At 37.5% G+C, this 18789-nt stretch overlaps 1 protein-coding gene across 1 annotated transcript in view; it reads left to right on the plus strand.

The window, feature by feature from the left end:
- The window catches only part of SLC30A7 (solute carrier family 30 member 7), a 29725-nt gene that overhangs the window by 1821 nt on the left and 9115 nt on the right, over positions 1-18789 (plus strand). Inside the window, exons 3-8 of the mRNA XM_027462589.3 lie at positions 4424-4537; positions 6192-6279; positions 7747-7873; positions 8770-8919; positions 9937-9987; positions 12118-12253. Of these exons, the coding sequence (XP_027318390.1) occupies positions 4424-4537; positions 6192-6279; positions 7747-7873; positions 8770-8919; positions 9937-9987; positions 12118-12253 (666 nt within the window). The remainder of the gene's footprint in view (positions 1-4423; positions 4538-6191; positions 6280-7746; positions 7874-8769; positions 8920-9936; positions 9988-12117; positions 12254-18789) is intronic.

Below are 18789 nucleotides of genomic sequence, written 5' to 3' on the forward strand. Positions count from 1 at the left end.
TTGGAGCAGCTCTTTATTCCAGTGCACCTGTCTTGGGTGCCTGATGCTGTGTTAGAAGCACGGTGAAGGTGATCTTGAGTTCTGTTCTCACTAGTGTCCTTAACAATGTCAATGAGACAGAGATGGTAAGACTGAAAAAAACTGCTGTGATTGTGCAGATGATTCTTCCCTTGGCTTCCGTAGGCAATGGGTTTTCTGCTTGATCATGATTCTGAAAAATACGCCTTTATCCATTCAAATTCAAGTAGGTTGTCAGGACTTCTTTGACTGGGCTATTCATATTTCGAAATAAAATCTATGATTTCAGCCCCCAAAATTGTTGTTAAGTTCTAAAATACTTCAGTCTTAATTTTTCTTCTTGATTATTTCTTATATTCTTCTTAGGTTTTGTTTACCGAGTTGCTGAATTGTTTCTTAAATCACAAAACCAGGATCTAAGTTATATGAGCCTCTTACAAATAGTCTGGAATGTTGATGTTCTTGAAGGACAGACAACAGAACGCGTTTTCCTAGATGAGAACTTAAAGGTAGTTGGTCTGCTACTCGGGCTCTTCTGTTTTAAAATATTTACTGTACATGCATTTGTGCTACTAAATCAACTGTGGAAGTGTCCTCTCTTAGACACAGTATGTGTCACTACAGGGATTCTGCTAGATCATGCTCTGGTTGACGTGTTCTGCTGCTAGTGGAAGTTTTGCATGCATCCCTGTGTTACTACTGCTTAACTGGATCACTTGTTTACCTTCACTTCACACCCACTTTTTTGTCTCTTTAATTCACAGGTCGTAAAAAGAAATCTCAGATGCAATCAGATTGCTAGATTACTAAAATAACTCTTACCAAGTTTCCTGTCTTTTGTGCAGCTGACTCATTTATTGCTGTACCTCGAATACTGAGTGTGTCTATGCCGTCTAGTGAAATGTGTCGCAGACACAGTCTGTCCTTACCCATGGTGATAAATACACGTGCCTCTGTGCACTCTGAGATGTTAGTTTCAGTCCTGAAAGCAGCTAAACTGTGCTGGTGTTGCACCTGTGGTCTTCTTGCAGGTTTGAGCACATTGCCATGATCTTCTGCTGTATGGTTTCTGCCTACATAGCTGATGTGGTTTTGTCTTTGTTTCAGTAGCAGTTAGTCCTTAAACGTTTCTCTTTCCTGAGGGACTGTACAAAAAAGCCATTTCGTAATCACTGCAAACTGAGGGCTACTTGCACAGCCTGTTCATAATCGGTAATTCAGTCCAGTTTGACAACTGTTGTTTGCAGTTTCAAATCCTGTTTATATACAACATACAGTGATACAACTACTGACTTAATTCATAAGTTGCTTTGACCTTTGTAGGGTAAAGCAGCATGCTAAACTTCTGAGTTAGTCACAAAAAATTTTAACTCTGCACTGGCCATTAAACTAAACCATTTAACAAGTGGTCTTTCAGCCTCTGCTTCCTTCAGCTTCTAAAACAAAATGTTTATCTTCTGGTCAAAACCTTGCAGCTGATAAGGGAAGGATATAAGGACGGATAAGGTTTACAAGCTGTGGCTCGTCATTATTTTAACACCATTGTATCACTTTTGAACTGAAATTAACTGAAATGCATTTACCTGAAAGCACAGATGGAACAGGTAGTTGTTTGCTTTGATTTCAGTACAGACACATTCCAGTCTACCTGGAAGAGGTATGGTGATCACCAGCAAAAAGAGCAAATGATTGCTATCATTAAACTTTGCAAAGTGAAGAAGCAGACACCTGTAGCAAACTCGGTAAATTAATTTCATACTTGGAGGGAACCATCAATAACCAGCTTGTGGTTGCTAGGTACAAATACATTCATAAGTTTAGAATATTCTTTGGTAGTGTCATTCTTTAAAGTTTAAAAAATGGAAAACAAACTTTCCATGAAGATTACTGTTGCTTAGTAGGTAGAAGTAACTCAAATCTAATTGATAGTGTTACATAAAGAAATGTAAACATGAAGCAGGTATGTAGCAGTCATAAGAACTTAAGGAAAATGCTTGTTGCAGTTCTTTTATTTCAGGCAAAAGAGAATATGATCTGTAGAATGTGTACTGGAACTCTGTTTTTCAGCCTGCCCTAATTGTAGGAAGTGTCAAGTTGCTGCAGTGTGAATGAACATCAAAGGAAAATTCTTAGCACTTTGTATCTGATAAAGCATTAGCTCTGAAATAAGATGCCTGAGGGGAAAACTGCTGTGTTGAAGTAGACTTCACTATTGTCAAAAATTCCAAGACTGTGAACTAAAATTATAAATAGAAGACCTCAGTCTTTATAGGCCTAAATTATTTTGTCACAGGCATACATTGCTCAATTTTACAAATGTTTATCATTGCTGAATCTTTTTTTTTTTTTTTTTTTGGCTATAGACATTAAAATTATCTGTGTGTGTGAAAACTCTTCCGAAGTATCACATTTGAAAATACATTTGGGAATATTGCTTTTGTAAATGGTGCTAATGGTAGTCTTCGCCAGAACAGTTCTGGTGAAGTTACATATACACTGCATATAATACACTCAACAGCAAAATCTTTAAACCCATTTTTTTGACTATGTGTAAAAAACTACTTTTATAAATTTATATGGGGCCAGTATTTAAATACAGCTGGTATGTGTGCACTTTGCTACCAAATTTGCTTATACGGTCACTGAGGAGGAACCTTACCTTCTGTTGTACACTTGCTGAAATAGCACATCTCAGCCATGTGCTGTGCTGGTGGTCTATCCTTCGTGTCAGTGTGGATATATCTGCTGTCAGAATTTTTGGCTTGTAGCAGAAGCACCTTATGGTGATTCTGGCCCATACTAGGGATGATCCTTAGCAGCTAATTGCCTGTTGTTACCCACTGACCAGCTGAATTTGGGAGGTGAAGTGAATCTTTTAGTCAAAATAGCTCAGTCATGGTGGTGTTTTCTTTTCAGTTTTCCTTCTTGAAAGAGAAATGGACTTAAACTTTTTCTGTGGATGGGGATTAAATGTAAAGAATTGAAAAGATAACACATCAATGTTCAGAAATTAAGATTTTACCTAGAGAAGGTATTAAGCACCTAAATGTCGTAGCTACCCTGAAAAGCTAACTGGAGAATCAAGACTTGTTACAAGAGCAAAATGAATGGAAATAATCATTCTCAAAAACTCTTCATCCTATGGAGCATTTTGAAATTGGCACTTATTTAATGCTAGTTAAATTCTTGGTAAACTTTTCTATATTCTGTATCAGCTATTAGACCAAGCTCTCCAGGATATACCAGATCTTTAATGTAACTTGAAAAACAGACTGTTTTCTGTTTTGTCCCTGATATTCATATATATATTATATATATATATATATATATATATATATATATGTTATATATATATATATATGTTATATATATATATATATGTTATATATATATTATATAATATATATATATAAAAAAATATTTGGTCACACTATGTAAGTGAATTTCTATTCTGAGAACTGTCCACGCACTGAAGGCATGTTTTTCTGGCAGCTGTAAGGATTTGTATCATTAATAGCATTAATGAGCTGCATTTATTTGAAAATTTTCTTCCAATTCAAAACTTTTGTTGTTTAGGTTGAGGCTTTGCTGAGACATCGCATTGATTTCTTTTGAAATCTTTATTGTGGTCTGAATATCTGTAGTCCATGGGTATATCCATGGCAACAGTTCTGATTAACAGCATCTTTCTGGTTATGAAACTTTTGTCAGGAAGTACAACCAGTAGAGCTGTGACAAAGGGAACTTGCATCAAGAAAATAAGTCTTGTGTGTTGTGTGTATATATATAGTAGGTGATCCAAAACTCTAAGTTTCATACAGAGCATAAATATTTGCTGGAAGAGTTGAAAAATGCTTTGTGACTGGGTGAAATAGATCAAGATCTTTAGAAAGCATGCAACATAAATTGATTTTTTCTTAACTGTTTTCTATCTAATTTGAGGTGGTAGAAAGTAGAAGTTGAGTTCTTTGGTAGACTTAGTTTTTTTTATGTTACAGTAATGCTGTGTGCCTTGTGGGGGAATTCTGTCAGAGAAAATGGATGAACCTGGCTTGTCCACCATGGCTGTCATTACTTGGTATTGATAAACAGAATTCCAAAATATTTGTTATTTGTGAGTGTGTCTACTGCAGGGTCTTTGGTTTGTGTCAGCAGAACACCCTCCCACACCGCTCACCCTGACATCAGATGCTAGGAGGATTTTGCTCTAAGCAGTCCTGCAAAGCACCTTCACGAGGCTGACAGAAGCAGCTCTGGCAGCAGACTTTCGATGGCCGTCTGGTGGGGGTTTCTGCCTTGTACTAGCAGAGCCGTGCCTGAGGCTGACTGAGTATTCTGCTAGTCAAAAGACAGTGTTCTCTTTTTCTCATACCCAGCATAACTTGTTTTTTCTGTTCTTTTCCAGTTTAGGTTTAATATCAGATTCTTTTCATATGTTTTTTGACTGCACTGCTCTATTGGCTGGATTAGCAGCTTCCGTTATTTCGAAGTGGAGGTCAAATGATGCTTTCTCATATGGGTAAGAGACTTCAAGCTGTTACTCTAATGTACTTCAGTAAATATCTAGGTGGGAATTTTTCACTGTATACACAAAACCTCTTTTTGCAGAACAAGGAAAAGTTATATTGAAAACGTGCTTTTTAGGGTGAGTTATTTAAACCTTTAATATGGACACCTTCCTAAAACAGGAAAAAATGTAGAGGTGTTGCTTTTGGCGAGCACATTTCACTTCTAAGAGCTCTGCAACAATACTAGTGCAAACAGGTTAGGCAGCAAAAAGCTTCCGTGCTTTGCCACGTGTACAGCACCGGTGTATCATGACCAACTACAGCATGGGTTTGCCTGCATGGTGCAGTGAGGTACATTACAGGGGATCTTGGAGATTATAAACTGAAATTATAAACTCTGCCTTGCAGAACCAGCAGCATTCAGCAGGTGTCTGCCAGGGCTGTGGCTGCCCTTAGCAGCTGCCAGGAACAGCTGTACTGTTCTCTAGGCTGAGGAAGGTCAGCCCACACTGCCCTTCGTGGATATAGTTGCTGCAGTGGTTCTGTTTCAAGGGAACTTGGTTCCACTGTGCCCTGTAAAACAATACTGGTGTTACAATATTGTTCATCTGTGATGCTAATTAATTAACAGCAAATGAGCTGTAACACAGGTTGCTGCATTCCCCGTAGCATTACTGACCTGAATGACAGCATTTAGCTTCAGCTGTCTTGCCTAAGCATGGATCGTGTGGTTTGGGACTCAAAACACTCTTTAATTAAGGTGGAAATTCTGGTATACCTAGAAATCAGCTTAGGAAGAATTGATTTTGCCATGAACTAACTGCAGCGAAGGCAGGTTCTGTCTTAATTACTGCCCTGTATTTAAACAGCTTGTGTTCAATTTATTAGAGTACAGCCACCATATATTAAGTCTGGTGTTTCCTACACTGGAATTATATGTTAATGTAACCTGGCTCTTTCTTCACTGAAGAAATTTAGTAACTGAAATAATTGTTTTAGTTAAGACCTTTACTAAACCCCCCCTGTAAAAGGGGAAACAAATCAATGTCTGACTAATTTGTTATTAAACAAAACTTTACATCAACATTCTTAAGTAAACTTTTAAGTAAAAGTTGTAATCATGGTTTCCAGATATATGTTTATATCATAACTTCCAGTACAGATTATCTTAAATGGGAAGTATCAAAAGCTTTCTTTCATCCAGGTCAGGTAATGGCTGCAGAGGCAAGCTCTGGCTGATTTTGCAGTTGGGGCTGTGGACCTAAGTAGAATACTTAAGTTAGACTGGTGGGCTAAGGGTTGGGGTTGTTGAGTTACTGTCTTGCTCAATTCTCTGTACCAGCTTTGCTTTCACTTGCTCCACTTATCGCTTCATTGTTTTATTACTGTTACATTCCAAGTGATCTCAGAGTTGCTGTGTTTTAAAACACCTGTGGAAGTTGAGTAAAAGTTTGTTGTAATGGTGAAATTTCTGTCAACATAGAAAATAATGAATTTCATGTAATTATCTGTAGCTTATATACTCTGTCCTCATTTGGAAATTCCCTGTGTAATTCAATTGTTTGAGAACTAGAAATTTGTACACCAGTTTCTAAGTTTCACTTTTCATTTTCAACATTTAAATGGAGGTAGTCATAACTGCTGTTGCTTTGTTGTTTCTTGCAGATACGTCCGAGCAGAAGTACTTGCTGGCTTTGTAAACGGTTTATTCCTCATCTTCACAGCATTCTTTATATTTTCTGAAGGTGTTGAGGTATGTAATGATGCAAACTACTCTGTCAATTTTCACATTTCTATTTGATACAAATTTCTGTGTAGAGTGTATTTAATGGGGATAAAATTACTGAAATCACCCCTTAAAGATGTGGGATCTGAACAGTGTATTGGGCCGTCTGAAATTGCTGTTTTGTGACATAAACCCAGTGTATCAGTACAAGCTTCTTAAATAGTGTTTTGATGGTGTGTAAAGGTTCTGTCATCTTGACGCTGTCCTTTTTCAACCAGTGTATAGTATACCTAGAAAGACCCGTATTTTTCATTGTTAAAGGCCAGATGAAGACAAGAATGAAAGGCCAAAGATTGTCATACAGAGTAGAGAAGTTAATCATAAGAAATGGAAATACATTCTGTGAAGAAGTTTGGATAACTCATCAAAGAAAGAGCATTGTTTTCCAAATCTTCATGTCTGATACAGATGTCAAGTGGTGATAGTTTGAGTTCGTATAAGGACACGTCTGTTTTTTTTTAATAAATGATTCAGCTGATAATTTTGAGATGGAAATTTAGATATCAAAGTTGTCTGCACTAAAGTGTGATATTAATAAAAGTAAAGTTGATAACTGATTCTGATCAGCTTGCATGAAGTTTTACTTATTAATGAGATGCCTTATTTATTTATTTATTTCTAGTTCAGAATAAATTCGTTGTTTTGTTTTGTTTTTTTTTTTGAATACCCCTTTGGCCAGTTTGGGTCACCTGTCCTGGGTCTGTCCCCTCCCAGCTCTTACTGCACCCCCAGCCTGCCTGTTGGCAGGACAGAGCAAGAAGCTGAGACGCCCTTGGCTTGGTGTAAGCACTGCTCTGCAACAATTAAAACATCGGGGTGTTATCAGCACTCTTCTCATCCTAAGCCAAAACACAGCATTCTACCAGCTACTAGGAAGAAAATGAACTCTGTCCTAACTGAAACCAGGACAGTCCTATGTGTTTTTTTTTCCTAAAGCTTTTTGAATATAGATTTTAAAGTTTAAAAACAAACAAAATCACAATTTGTTCTTATCTGTTGTATCATTCCCCTCATCCCCACTCTCCAAAGGAGAAGGAAAAAGCTTTTTAGACTCCTCGAAATTATTTATGTTATTTGGGCAATACCTGTAATGTTAAAATGCTTTTGCATGTTCTAGAACTGAATCCCACAGGAGAATGAAATCTTACAATCAATGCTAGCTAGATTGAAAGTATATTAAAATATTCTCAGCACAACTTTATTTATAAAACTTCAACTTCAGACAATAAGAATTAATCTGTGCACCATCTCAGAAATTGGAAGTCCTGAGTAATTCTTAATTATGTCTTTCTGTATGCCTGTTTGTATGGGAGTGCTCCTGTGTCTAAGCACTTTTGTGCTACCTTTTTCAGCGCCTCTTAATAATGTGATAAGACTGTAAAAAGATCATCATTGCTTTTTGTTTTTTTCATTCTTGTTTTTGATTTTTCCTAGAGGGCACTGGAGCCCCCTGATGTGCATCATGAGAGACTTCTTCCGGTTTCTATACTGGGATTCATTGTAAACCTTATAGGAATATTTGTTTTTCAGCATGGAGGTCATGGGCATTCCCACGGTTCTGGTAGGACATCTGTAATTTTCAGTACTGTTTACTTCCTTAGTACTCTGTGTTCCAGAACCCTATTATCCTTCAGTTACAGCCCCATTTTTAGGTCTTTTTAGTGGCAATCCTGAAATGTATACGGGACTTGTTGCAGTGTTGATGTCCATATTTTAACGGCAGCCCTAGTTACTACTGTAACTCATGTATTCTCACATAGTTCCCACCCATTAACTCTAAGGCCTGGAACTCCAGGATCTGCATTCTGGAACATGAGTTCTACTGCACCTTATGGGAAGAGAGATGCAGAGTATCTTCTGAACAAACTTAAGCTGTAGTAAGGCAGGGTCTTTATGAGCAAAATGTCTGAAACAAATTTTAGTTATAGGATGAAGATTCAAGTACTTCTCAACTTAAGGTCTTTTGAACTTTAAATGCAGAATTTCCCTAACTGTATATGGTAAACATTCTTTTTTTTTTTTTTTTTTTTTTTCACCAAGCTAATTGGTAGCTATTTCAGCTTAACATATAAACTGATAGTATAAAATAGTCTATGGACTTTAAGCAGCAATTTAAGCTTTAATTTTTAATGTGTGAAAAATAGCCAGTTTCCAATCTTTAGCTGTTTTTAATGTGCTTGTATCTAGTTTTGTGCACGTACTGAGTTGTGTTAAAAATAACACAACTTGTTTCAGAAGTAGGAATGTATAAAAATACTTGGCTTTTCAAATCGGATATGTATTTCACACGGCTACACAGCACAGGTTTAGATATAAACAGCTTGTGTTAATTTCATTCTAATTTATTTAAAGCCACACATTGAAGTGACCTGAAAGATGAATATGTTTTAAGTAGCTTAGAGACAAATGTAAGCATACTTCTATTTGGCACTTAAATTTATACTCATTTGTTTATAGGGCATGAACACAGCCATTCTTTGTTTAATGGTGGTCTCAGCCATGGACACAGTCACAGAGGTCACGGTCACAGCCATGAACATAAACATGGACACAGTCATGACCACAGCCATAGCCATGGACACTCTCATGGTCAGGACTATTGCCATGGTAAGTGCTTAAAGTCATAGACCATGTCTTGACTTGGATATTTAAATGTGGTATTATTGATTTTTCTGAACAGAAGAGAGATGCTGGCAGCTTGTTGTTGTAAGCAAACAAGGAAATAGCACACCTCATATTTAATGAAGCTACGCCAGTGCCCTGTTTTGTGGTTTGTTTTGCTAAGTGCTGTTTTATTTGTGCTCTATGCAGTGTTAGTTTTTAAAAATTTTAATTTACCTTTATATTTTGAATATTCACCTTAATTTTATGTGCAAGCAAAATATGAGTATGTATGCAATAGCAATATAATAATTTAATAATAAGTGCTTTATTTCAATTTTTGATGAAAATAACAGACAACATTAAGATGCTTTGCTAACTTCCCTCTTGTGTGGTCCTTGCTCTCTCCACATTCTCCCCACCTTTCTTCAGTAGAACGATTTGATTCTTGCATAAACTATTATATATCCTCACTAGAAGTCATTTGCTATCCTATGACAGTTTTTTTCTTAGGAGATTTTTTCTGACTTGTTCCACAGAGGCCTTAATCTACTTGAATGAGAGGATTTTTTTGACTTAATTCTTAATTTTACTTTCTCTGTCTTATCTGTCTTGTTTTACATAACATGTAAATGCTTTCTTGATGGAAATATTCCTTGTTAGCATATTTATTGATAGTACTCTTTTTGCTTGTATGTATGGCTTGTATTCTTGAGAAGGCTTCTTTTGCTAAGTATTAGGAAGATTTTGTTTCTTACTTTTTTGTTAAATAAACATATGTTGGTCTTTTTATTTATATATTTTTGGTATGTGTATATTATATATAAAAGATCATTGTGCAAAGCGATGCTTTCTTTAAAAATATGTTTTAAGACTTGATTATTGCATTGCTAGAGCAAAATCTAGTCATAGTGAGCAGCTTTTCTGTGTAAGAAACTTCAGAAAGGAAGACCAGAACTAAATATACAACTGGAGGGAGTCGTTGTGTAGGTTAATATGCCAATATTAACATTGTCTTCACAGATGACCATTCTCTTGAAGGGATGACTGGTTCCAGCAAGCAGATCTTACAAGGTATGAGAATAAATATAGTGATTTATTAGTTTATTGTGGTCTGCTTGCGATTGTTCAATGCACATCTATTTCAGAGGGTGCCTCTGGGTAAATGCTACCTCTTTCTTAGAGGAGCTGTTCTGTGAAGTCCTGTTTCACATGTGAACAGACCAGTGCCATACCATGTGCATGACTGGGTATTGAGACATTCATTGAAGTATAGACGTAATGCTTTGTCAACACAGTTTAAAATGGAGAGCCCAAAACTGGGATTCAACTTCTGTTATGATGCTGAAAAATCAAAGAAGAAAAAACTAGGAAAGAGTGGTTAAAAGGAGAAACCTAAGATGCTGAATTGAAATGTATGCCTTGGAAAGTGGAAAAAGTGCCATTATTCAGATAGGCTGTATTTGAAAAATACAGATGGATAAATAAGCTCAGTAACCCTTCAGCAATTAAAACGTCACTTCATCAAGCTATTACACTTGGTTTAAACAAGATGGTCATTCAAGCTATAATCACTTGAAGGGGAATTGGAGTCCATAATCTCCTGAGCATTAGTGCGTATAAACTACTGATGATGTCAGTTCTGAGCTTTGATTTTTTTAAGCATTCAAAAGTTAGAGTGAAAGAATTGTACAGTGTAAGAAGTAATTCTCTGGCATAGCCAGATGTACATACTGTGTTTTTTTATTGGGTGATTTTCTGGCTTGTTTGTAGTCCTTGCAAGGGAACATTTTCAACCTCTTCCAATGTTTATATCTTCCACCATTGTGTTTATGTGTATTCAATACTTCAACAACAGATATGAAAAGACTGACTTCCAAATGGAAGGCACATTTTAACTGAATCACAGTTGAAAAAAAAAAAAACAATTATTTATCAATATGTATATTGAACTTCTCAGTATTGTGCTGGATTGGCCAAATAAGCAACCACCTGATGCTCACTTGTCCCCATCCTGCAGTGGGACAGGAGAGGTAGTCAGAAGAGTATAAACAGGAACTAAGTTTGGGATGAGATACAGGCAGTTTAAAAAGTGAAAGGGGGATTGGGAGGAGTGGGTGCAAAGGCAATCCCTTACTACCTCCCAGCCAGACCCTGAGCAACAGCTACTTTGGAAAGACTCAGTGTTGTTACTGAGCATGATGTTATGGAATAAACATAAATATTAAATAATAATAATTATAATAAATGGAATATCCCTTCAGTAGTTTGGGACAGTTGTCCATGCTGTGTCCCCTCCCAGCCTCATGTCTGTCCCCAGCCTACATGCTTTTGGGACAGAGGGAGTAACAGAGAAGGCCCTGAAACTGCTGGTGCAAGCATTGTTCAGTGGTAGCAAAAATACTGGTGAGTTCCTAACAAACATAATACCTGGTGCCATATGGCCTGCTCTGAAGAGGTTTAAATCCATGCCAGCCAAACCCAATACAAATGAAAATGTAGGAAAATCGCTAGAATGCTGATTTGTAGTTGTGGGTTATTTTGGGGCTGGTAGGGAGTATTATTGGAGTCCCAACATTTGTGTTCAGAAAGCTGTTTCTGAGTGTCTGTTCTTGGTATTGCCAGCAGAGAGCTCCAAAGACTAAGTTGTGGCTAGCTGCAAAGTGCTCGATTACTTATTTTGAGGCGCATTGAGTTGAAAAACAAAAGTGAAGTTATTCATGTCTGCAGTATATAATTATCAGAATCATTTGTCTTATATCTCTTTGCCAAATAACTTCTCCAAGGTATTGCCAGTGAAGCATCTTTCAAAGCTTTACAGATGTGTTGTTAACGTTCTTTATCATCTTATACAGTAGTAACTATTGTAAGTGTAAAGGGAACATGAGTTTCTTTAGCAAAATACAGGTGGGTATTGCATGAAGAGATTTATCTTTATCTGTTGATCACTGCTGAAGTTGATAGCCATGCTGTGACACACCCTTTTATGCTAAGTGCAAAAAATAATACAATTTCTTCAAGTGCTTTATATTTTAAGGATATGTTGAAACTCTGAAAGCTTTCTGTGTATTTGACAAAAAATGAAGAATTCAACAAGTACAAATCATGCTATCTAGTTCTTGCAACTCTTCTTCAGAGTCTTTGAAATATTTCCATTATCTGTGAGAGTACCAAGTTGTATTGATACAAATTAATCTCTTACAGGGGTATTTCTACACATTGTTGCAGACACACTTGGGAGTATTGGTGTAATAATATCTGCTATATTGATGCAAAACTATGGTCTAATGATAGCAGATCCTATTTGTTCAATGCTGATAGCATTGCTTATAGGCGTAAGGTAAGTACTGATATCAATTACTTGCTTGTACTTCCAATGCTAGTTACAGGTGAACAATTACAGCTCAGAAGAACAGGTTTATCTGTTATGCTAATGTTCTACAATGCTTGCTTTTATTCCAAGATTGATATGTTACCTCTGTTCTGTGCAGCTGTCCTGGTGTATTTTGAAATGTTACCTTGTTTTTCCTTTTCTTCAGCTACTGCTTTTGCTTTTAAGTCTGCATATTTTAGCCCTGTTGGTGTAATATTACAAAAATACTACAAAAATGTCTTTCAGGTTCAAACCATAGAACTCTTCCTCTCTGTATTTAGCACACTGTTATGTAAACCGATGTACTCCAGTAAATGGAGCAGAATGGCTTCAGTGCAGCTGAGTTGAGCCTGCTGGCACGGGACATGCCCTTGTCCCTGATGAATCAAGACTACTTTTTTTTTTTTTTTTTCCCTCGAGAGAGTTGTTTTTTCCTGTGCATTTATGTTCTGATACATCCTTATTCCTTCTAAGATTTAGTGGAAATGCTTCAAGTAGTTTTGTGCTTTCCCTGTTGTTGCTTACCAAGATCATTGTAAATGTGAATCTATTTGGATTTGATTGGACAAGCAAACATTTTTGTTCAGTGATGCTGTTAGTGAGGCATTTCTGGCACCTGTTTCAATGGTGGCATAGGGCAGAGTGCTACAACTTGAGTTAGAACCTAAAAACTGAACACCTTTTGTCTCTTCAGCTGTGGTGAATGTCACCTGATTAACTGCATAGTTAAATTTACACCATATATGGCATGTTTATGCTATATGCATGGCAGCATTTGCAGAATTATTGATGTGAATCTCCCTATTTATCAGAGCAGGCCAACATGCTTCAGGTACTAAATGCACACAAAAATCCATGTACTAGCAGTCACTATGAAATTACCACTTGAATATAAACTCAAAAAGTTTACTTAAACATCCTGTAATTTTGTAAAGGACAAATTATTAGCAAGCCAATTCTGTGACTGAGAGCTTCAAAAATTGGAAAGAAAGTGTGTAGGTTGCCATGGGGAAAGAAGCTATTGATAGTTAACAGTTAAGTAGAACACTGATTTCTGTAACTTTTGTATTTTAAGGGTCTGCCTTTGTGTACAGTAAAGCATATGCGGAGCGTTGATCCGAAAATACCATGTAAATGATTGCTTTTTTGTTCTGCTCATACAGAGTTTGGAAGAAGACTGTAGCTTCTGTAATAGAAGTTTGTAAAATAAAGTTATTCATAGGTCTTCTAGCATAGCTAGGATGGCCCTGTGGAGGTCTCTGTTCTATGCTGGAATGGCTGGAGAATTCCACTACTTGATGCGTCCTTTGACCCCATATCAGACCTAATGTTTAACATGGTTTGTATCATTATTTCGTTGGCCCAAAACACTGTAAATGATCTCTAGGATTACTTTACTAAGTCTGAGTGCAGTCGTTTGCATCATAGTCAGCAGAAGTAAATCCGTGTTTCTTTGACTGACAGATCCTGGCACAGCAGTGGAACAAAGATTAATTGCAGGTTTTGTTTCTTAAGCAGCCCAACAGACTTAATTACTAATGAATTTGAAACACTTAAAGAAGATGATCAAGATGACTGACAGTTTCAAGTCAATATTTTGATAGTCTTGTGGTGTTTAATAATTTTAATTTATGCTCCTGGTCATAACACCATTGTTTGTTCTACCATATTCTCCACTATGCCATGTGTGTAATGTGTTCTTTTACAGATAACTCAAACAGTTTTTCAAACTGTATCATAAGGAGATCTTTTGTTGTAACAGTAGGGGCCCAGAGTAAAAAGAATATTTGTATGTGGTTGGTTTTTTTTTGTTTGTTTGTTTGTTTGTTTTTTTTGAAAAAAATAGCCCACTCATCTGTAAAATCTCCCTCTTTCTAGTTAAACCAACTTCCATAAGATGGAGTGGGATGGGAGTACATGCATGTACCAATAAGTGGACCTATACATGGGTGTTTAAGAAATTGGATTCTTTTCTTTGTGGCTGTAGTAAAACAAGTGTAGTTTTGAGTCAGGGATACAAAAGCTAGTCAGATAAAGTAATTGTTCAAAAGTTCTGATGCTGTCTGGGGATTTTCCCCTAGCTGGGACTACAGAGTTTTGCTGATTTCAAGTAGGGTTGCATAAAAGCTGTTGGGTACTGGGTCTTCTTACAAGAGTATGTTAGCTGATTGGTTAAAAATACACTACTGGTTAGGTTTAATTGTTGATCTTCTAACGCTGTCTTGCATGAATCCACATACATGAAACTGTCCGTTTCCATTTTAGTCAGCTATGTGGGCCCCTGGTTCTACATTACTTTTATTATTTACTGGCTGATGCACCAGGCTAGGCAACGCTCTCCTTACTGATGTTAACGTTAACCAACAGAGTCACAGAATACCCCGAGCTGGAAGGGACCCATAAGGATCCTTGAGTCCAACTCCTAGGGCAAGCAGAATCCTGAGCTTGGATCCTCTCCTATGCCTTTTAGTCATCTGAAACTTTAAAAGAAAGCAGTTGGAATGTCAGAATCTGTATGGAAATGTTTTTGTTCTTGGCTGTCAGCTTGTTATATGGGAGGGAGACTTCTTTCCAGAAGTGCCTTTTTTGGTGTGTGTTGACAGGGTTTTTTCTGTTTTGTGGTTGTTAGGCTAATTATATCTCCCCTGCCTAATCTTTGATGGGTATCAATAACCTGAAAGTTAAGTGCGACTAATTTTGCTGTCTAACTGAAGTCTGTGGTATTAGAAAGGGGACAAAATTCTTTGAGCACTTGTGCTGACCTTTTTTTGTTTTTTCTCAAATGCCAAGCATCTGGATTGATTTGCCTAAAGCACAGGTGTTTTTCCATCATCAGATGCATCTCGCTGAACTCTGTCTCAAATTTTACAAAAAAAAAAAATTGTTTCCTAAAATTGCTTCCAGGGAGACCTCATTCTGACCTTGGGGGCTGCTTGTTTGTGTTTTGTTTGGTTGGTTTTTTTACACTATTTTCTGTGATACCTGTGTATTTGAAGTGGGAATAAAAGCAGAACACAAGTCCTTATTTCCTTCCATGAAACTGCAGTGCCCAAAAGGCCAGTAAAATGTCAAGGCAAATGCATGTAAGCGCAGAGAGCAAATGTTGATCTTAATCTAAGATTGCTTGTATACAGATGAAGTTTGTTCAATTTGTTGATCGGTTGCTTTCTTTAATGTTGGGCACCTCTCTGTGAGTTAGCATTACTGTTCCGTTTTCTGAATGATGGCAAAGCTTGCCAAAACAACAAAAAAAAAGTCACAGAAGTACCTGTGGGATGACTAACAAACTCCTCTCTGCAATATAAAGCTGGACAGCCTCTATCTTGTAACCTGTTTTGTCTTGCACAGATGCACAAAAAGTTGATCGACAGCTCTTCAGAGAAGTCAAGCAGTGCTTTTAATTCAAATGGTTGAGCCTTCCTGTAGACAACATCTCTAATTAGCACAAATTGCCAACTACTGTTGTGCTGTGTTGCTCCTGTGATCCTTCACGGAGGCTGCTCTCAGGTGACTTAACTCCTTAACTCTCTGCCTGACTCCTTGTGAGTTAGTGTGGAACGTTCTGGCTGCAGAGTAAAAATCCAGTGTGAGATGGTCCTGAGGTTGTTTTCACCAACAAATACAGTTCTCTAAAGTTTAGCAGAAGCAGAACTTTGGGAGCTCTTTCAAGACTGTAGCAGACATGAGGTCAGCACTTTGCTAGTGGACTATGGCCTTCTGTGTTCCAGTAAAAACCCATCTTCAGTAGGATTCCTTAGAAATACTGTTAATATTTATTACTTCCCTTGCTTTAGAATCATTTTTTTTGCAGGCAGAAGAACAGCCTGCATTCTGCTATTCTGATCTGGAGAGGCAAAGGCATAAAGACAGATAATTCAAATTTCATTATGATTTTACTTACTGTAGAAAGTTTGCTTTTTCTCTATTTTAGCTGTCTGTCGAGTCTTGACAAGCAGAGTCCTGTGCTCCCTGAACAGGAGGGCTATATCCTGTAGTCTTTAAAAATCTTTTCATCATAAATCAATGGCAAATTCTATGAAGCTGGGGGGTGAAGGTATTTTGTAGCCTTTAAGTGTTCCTTGATACTACTGCTAACATCAGATTAATCTCTTTTCTTTTATTACTTTTATTACTTTGTGTTCTATCTAATGGAAGTGTCCATTTAGTTATTAATCATACGTAGGAAATGTTTGTTTTACAGGTCTGTTTAACTGGTATTTTGTTTAAAGACTTTTTAATTTAAAAAAAGCTTGAATATTTCAGAGTTATTCAGGTTGTCACTCGAGATTTTTAGTGAATGTTTTCTCTGTAACTTAATGTCAAAGACGAACAATTTCTCAAGTCTCTAAAACACTCTTGATATGTAAAACTAAATGCTCTTTTTCTTGCCTAAGATTTCTAAATGTTATTCTAAAATGTTGAAGCAATTTTTGTATTTCCATCAACTACATGAAATTATTCATCAGACAAAAGCCACAACTCCAGTATGAAGCAAGTAGTTTGTCCAAAACCAAGATTAGAGCCGCATCTTTCTAGAAAAGTACCATAGACTCAGTGTGATTCTAGTTAGGGTAGAGCATGTAGACTGCATATTAAGTGGTCAAAGAAACGAGGCAATTTACTTCGTGAAGTTGTTTCTGTGGTTACATCATTTTCTCATTAAGTCTAGAGTTTGAGCAGGATAGAATATGAAAGAGCTTTGGGAGAGGGCATGCCTGGATCGTTTGGGGCATATACCTGTAATATTTGGGGCATAACGATATGAACATTATTAGTAAATGCTTTTGGTTTGTGTGCAGTTTTAAGCTGATTATCCTCACTTTTAAATAAAGGTACAGAGGAATGTTCAGTTGCAAAACTGCCCCAAATGAGCATGCTCCTTGTTAGGGTTGTTTTGAGCCATCATTGCTAAATGGCACGTGCTGCCTTCATTTATAGGGTAGTAGTACCTGCCAGCCTTGGCTTTATGGGAAGAGACCGCTTCAGATCGGAGACGTAAATACCAGGCTTGTGATCCTCGTCCTGAGCACACTGGTTAAAATTGCCGCTGCCAAATTCAAACAAGGTTTACAAAAGTTAGTTCCGAAATAGGCTGACAGTCTTGGCACTGCAGATGTGGGTGGTGGCTGAAAATAAGCGATTTTAAAGTCCGGCTGTAGATTTTGCAGCTACAGCATTTGAATAACCATAGCTGGTCTTGAGTCCTAGCAGTGTTTGCTTACCTCCCACAAAAATCTTTCACAAGAATCCTTTATTTTACACAGTGCTGACAGCAATAAATGAATTTCCTGTTTGTGATCTGACTACAATAACTGTAAAGGGTACTTTGCCCCGAGTTGGTTTCAGTCTCGCTGTTTAAGTTGATGCCAGTGCCACGGTCTTGCTAGGTGTGCTCACAGAAGCGGTGGCACAAACAGGATGGGACTGGCATGGTTGTGAGTGTTGTCTGACGGGGATGTAAGCTGATTGAGATCCTGATGCTTTCACACTTCACTGTTGTTAATCAAGCAGTGTGCAGTAGTGGCAGGGTGGATTTATCAGATGTCAAGGAGTTTTATCTGCTTCAACACCTCTCTCGCTTCCTCTGTAGCAGTGTACGTGAAAGTGTGAGGTGCTTTCTTGCTGTTAACTCGTTTTGCACACAAGTCACTTTCACTGTTATGGCTTTTGTCGGGGATATATTTGGGTTAGTCTCTTTCAAGTTCCATTGTGTTGTATAATAGTGGGATATTTTAGATTTAAAGCTTGGTAATTAGGGACAATTGTCAAGTTTCATCTGCTTTAGTAGCAAAGCTTACAGACTGCAAGAAAAAACTCTCTACTTGGTGGGAATTGTACATTATTTTCCTCGACAGTTCGTTTGTAGTTAGAAAAAAGGGGGGGGGGGGGGGGGGGCAGAACTAGTGCAAAAGCTGCTGGGGAACAGCTACATGCATTGTCACTAATGACTAATCAAAAAATATAGCCGTGGGGGGAAGCTTAGGCAAAATCTCTGACCACATTTTCAGCATGCTTGGTACGATCCTCTTTCCTAGTGGGAAGATGAGAGGGAACTAATGTTCTTAGTGCCTCCTGGTGCTTAAGTGATTCTGGGTTTAGTTAGAGTTTGAGAAAAGAACATATTGTGTGGACTTCAGTTTTTAATCAAAGGCTTTCTACTTCAGCAGCATGCGTGAAACAAGGGAATGTCAAAGACATCAGAAAACTGGATTCCAAAGCTTGTCACGTTAGTTTGGCAAGGCAGTGAGTGACTGCCTTGCGAGAGAAAGTGTCCCTTTGGACACAGATCTGTACGTGGGCTTATGTGCTCCAACAGCATTTGTGAGAGCTCTCACATCATTGCTGTTGTCTTCTGGCCTTTTCAGCTTTGCAAAAGACAAATTTGAAGCTGAAGTAGCTTCCTAGTTAAAGATAACGACCTTGTGTGTGTTTCAGCTTTTACATACCGTCTCAAGCAACTCCCTGACTTGCCTGTATTCTTCGGGTTTTTAAGATGTTGACAT

The sequence above is a fragment of the Anas platyrhynchos genome, chromosome 8 (assembly GCF_047663525.1).
Source record: "Anas platyrhynchos isolate ZD024472 breed Pekin duck chromosome 8, IASCAAS_PekinDuck_T2T, whole genome shotgun sequence".
NCBI classification, from domain to species: domain Eukaryota; kingdom Metazoa; phylum Chordata; class Aves; order Anseriformes; family Anatidae; genus Anas; species Anas platyrhynchos.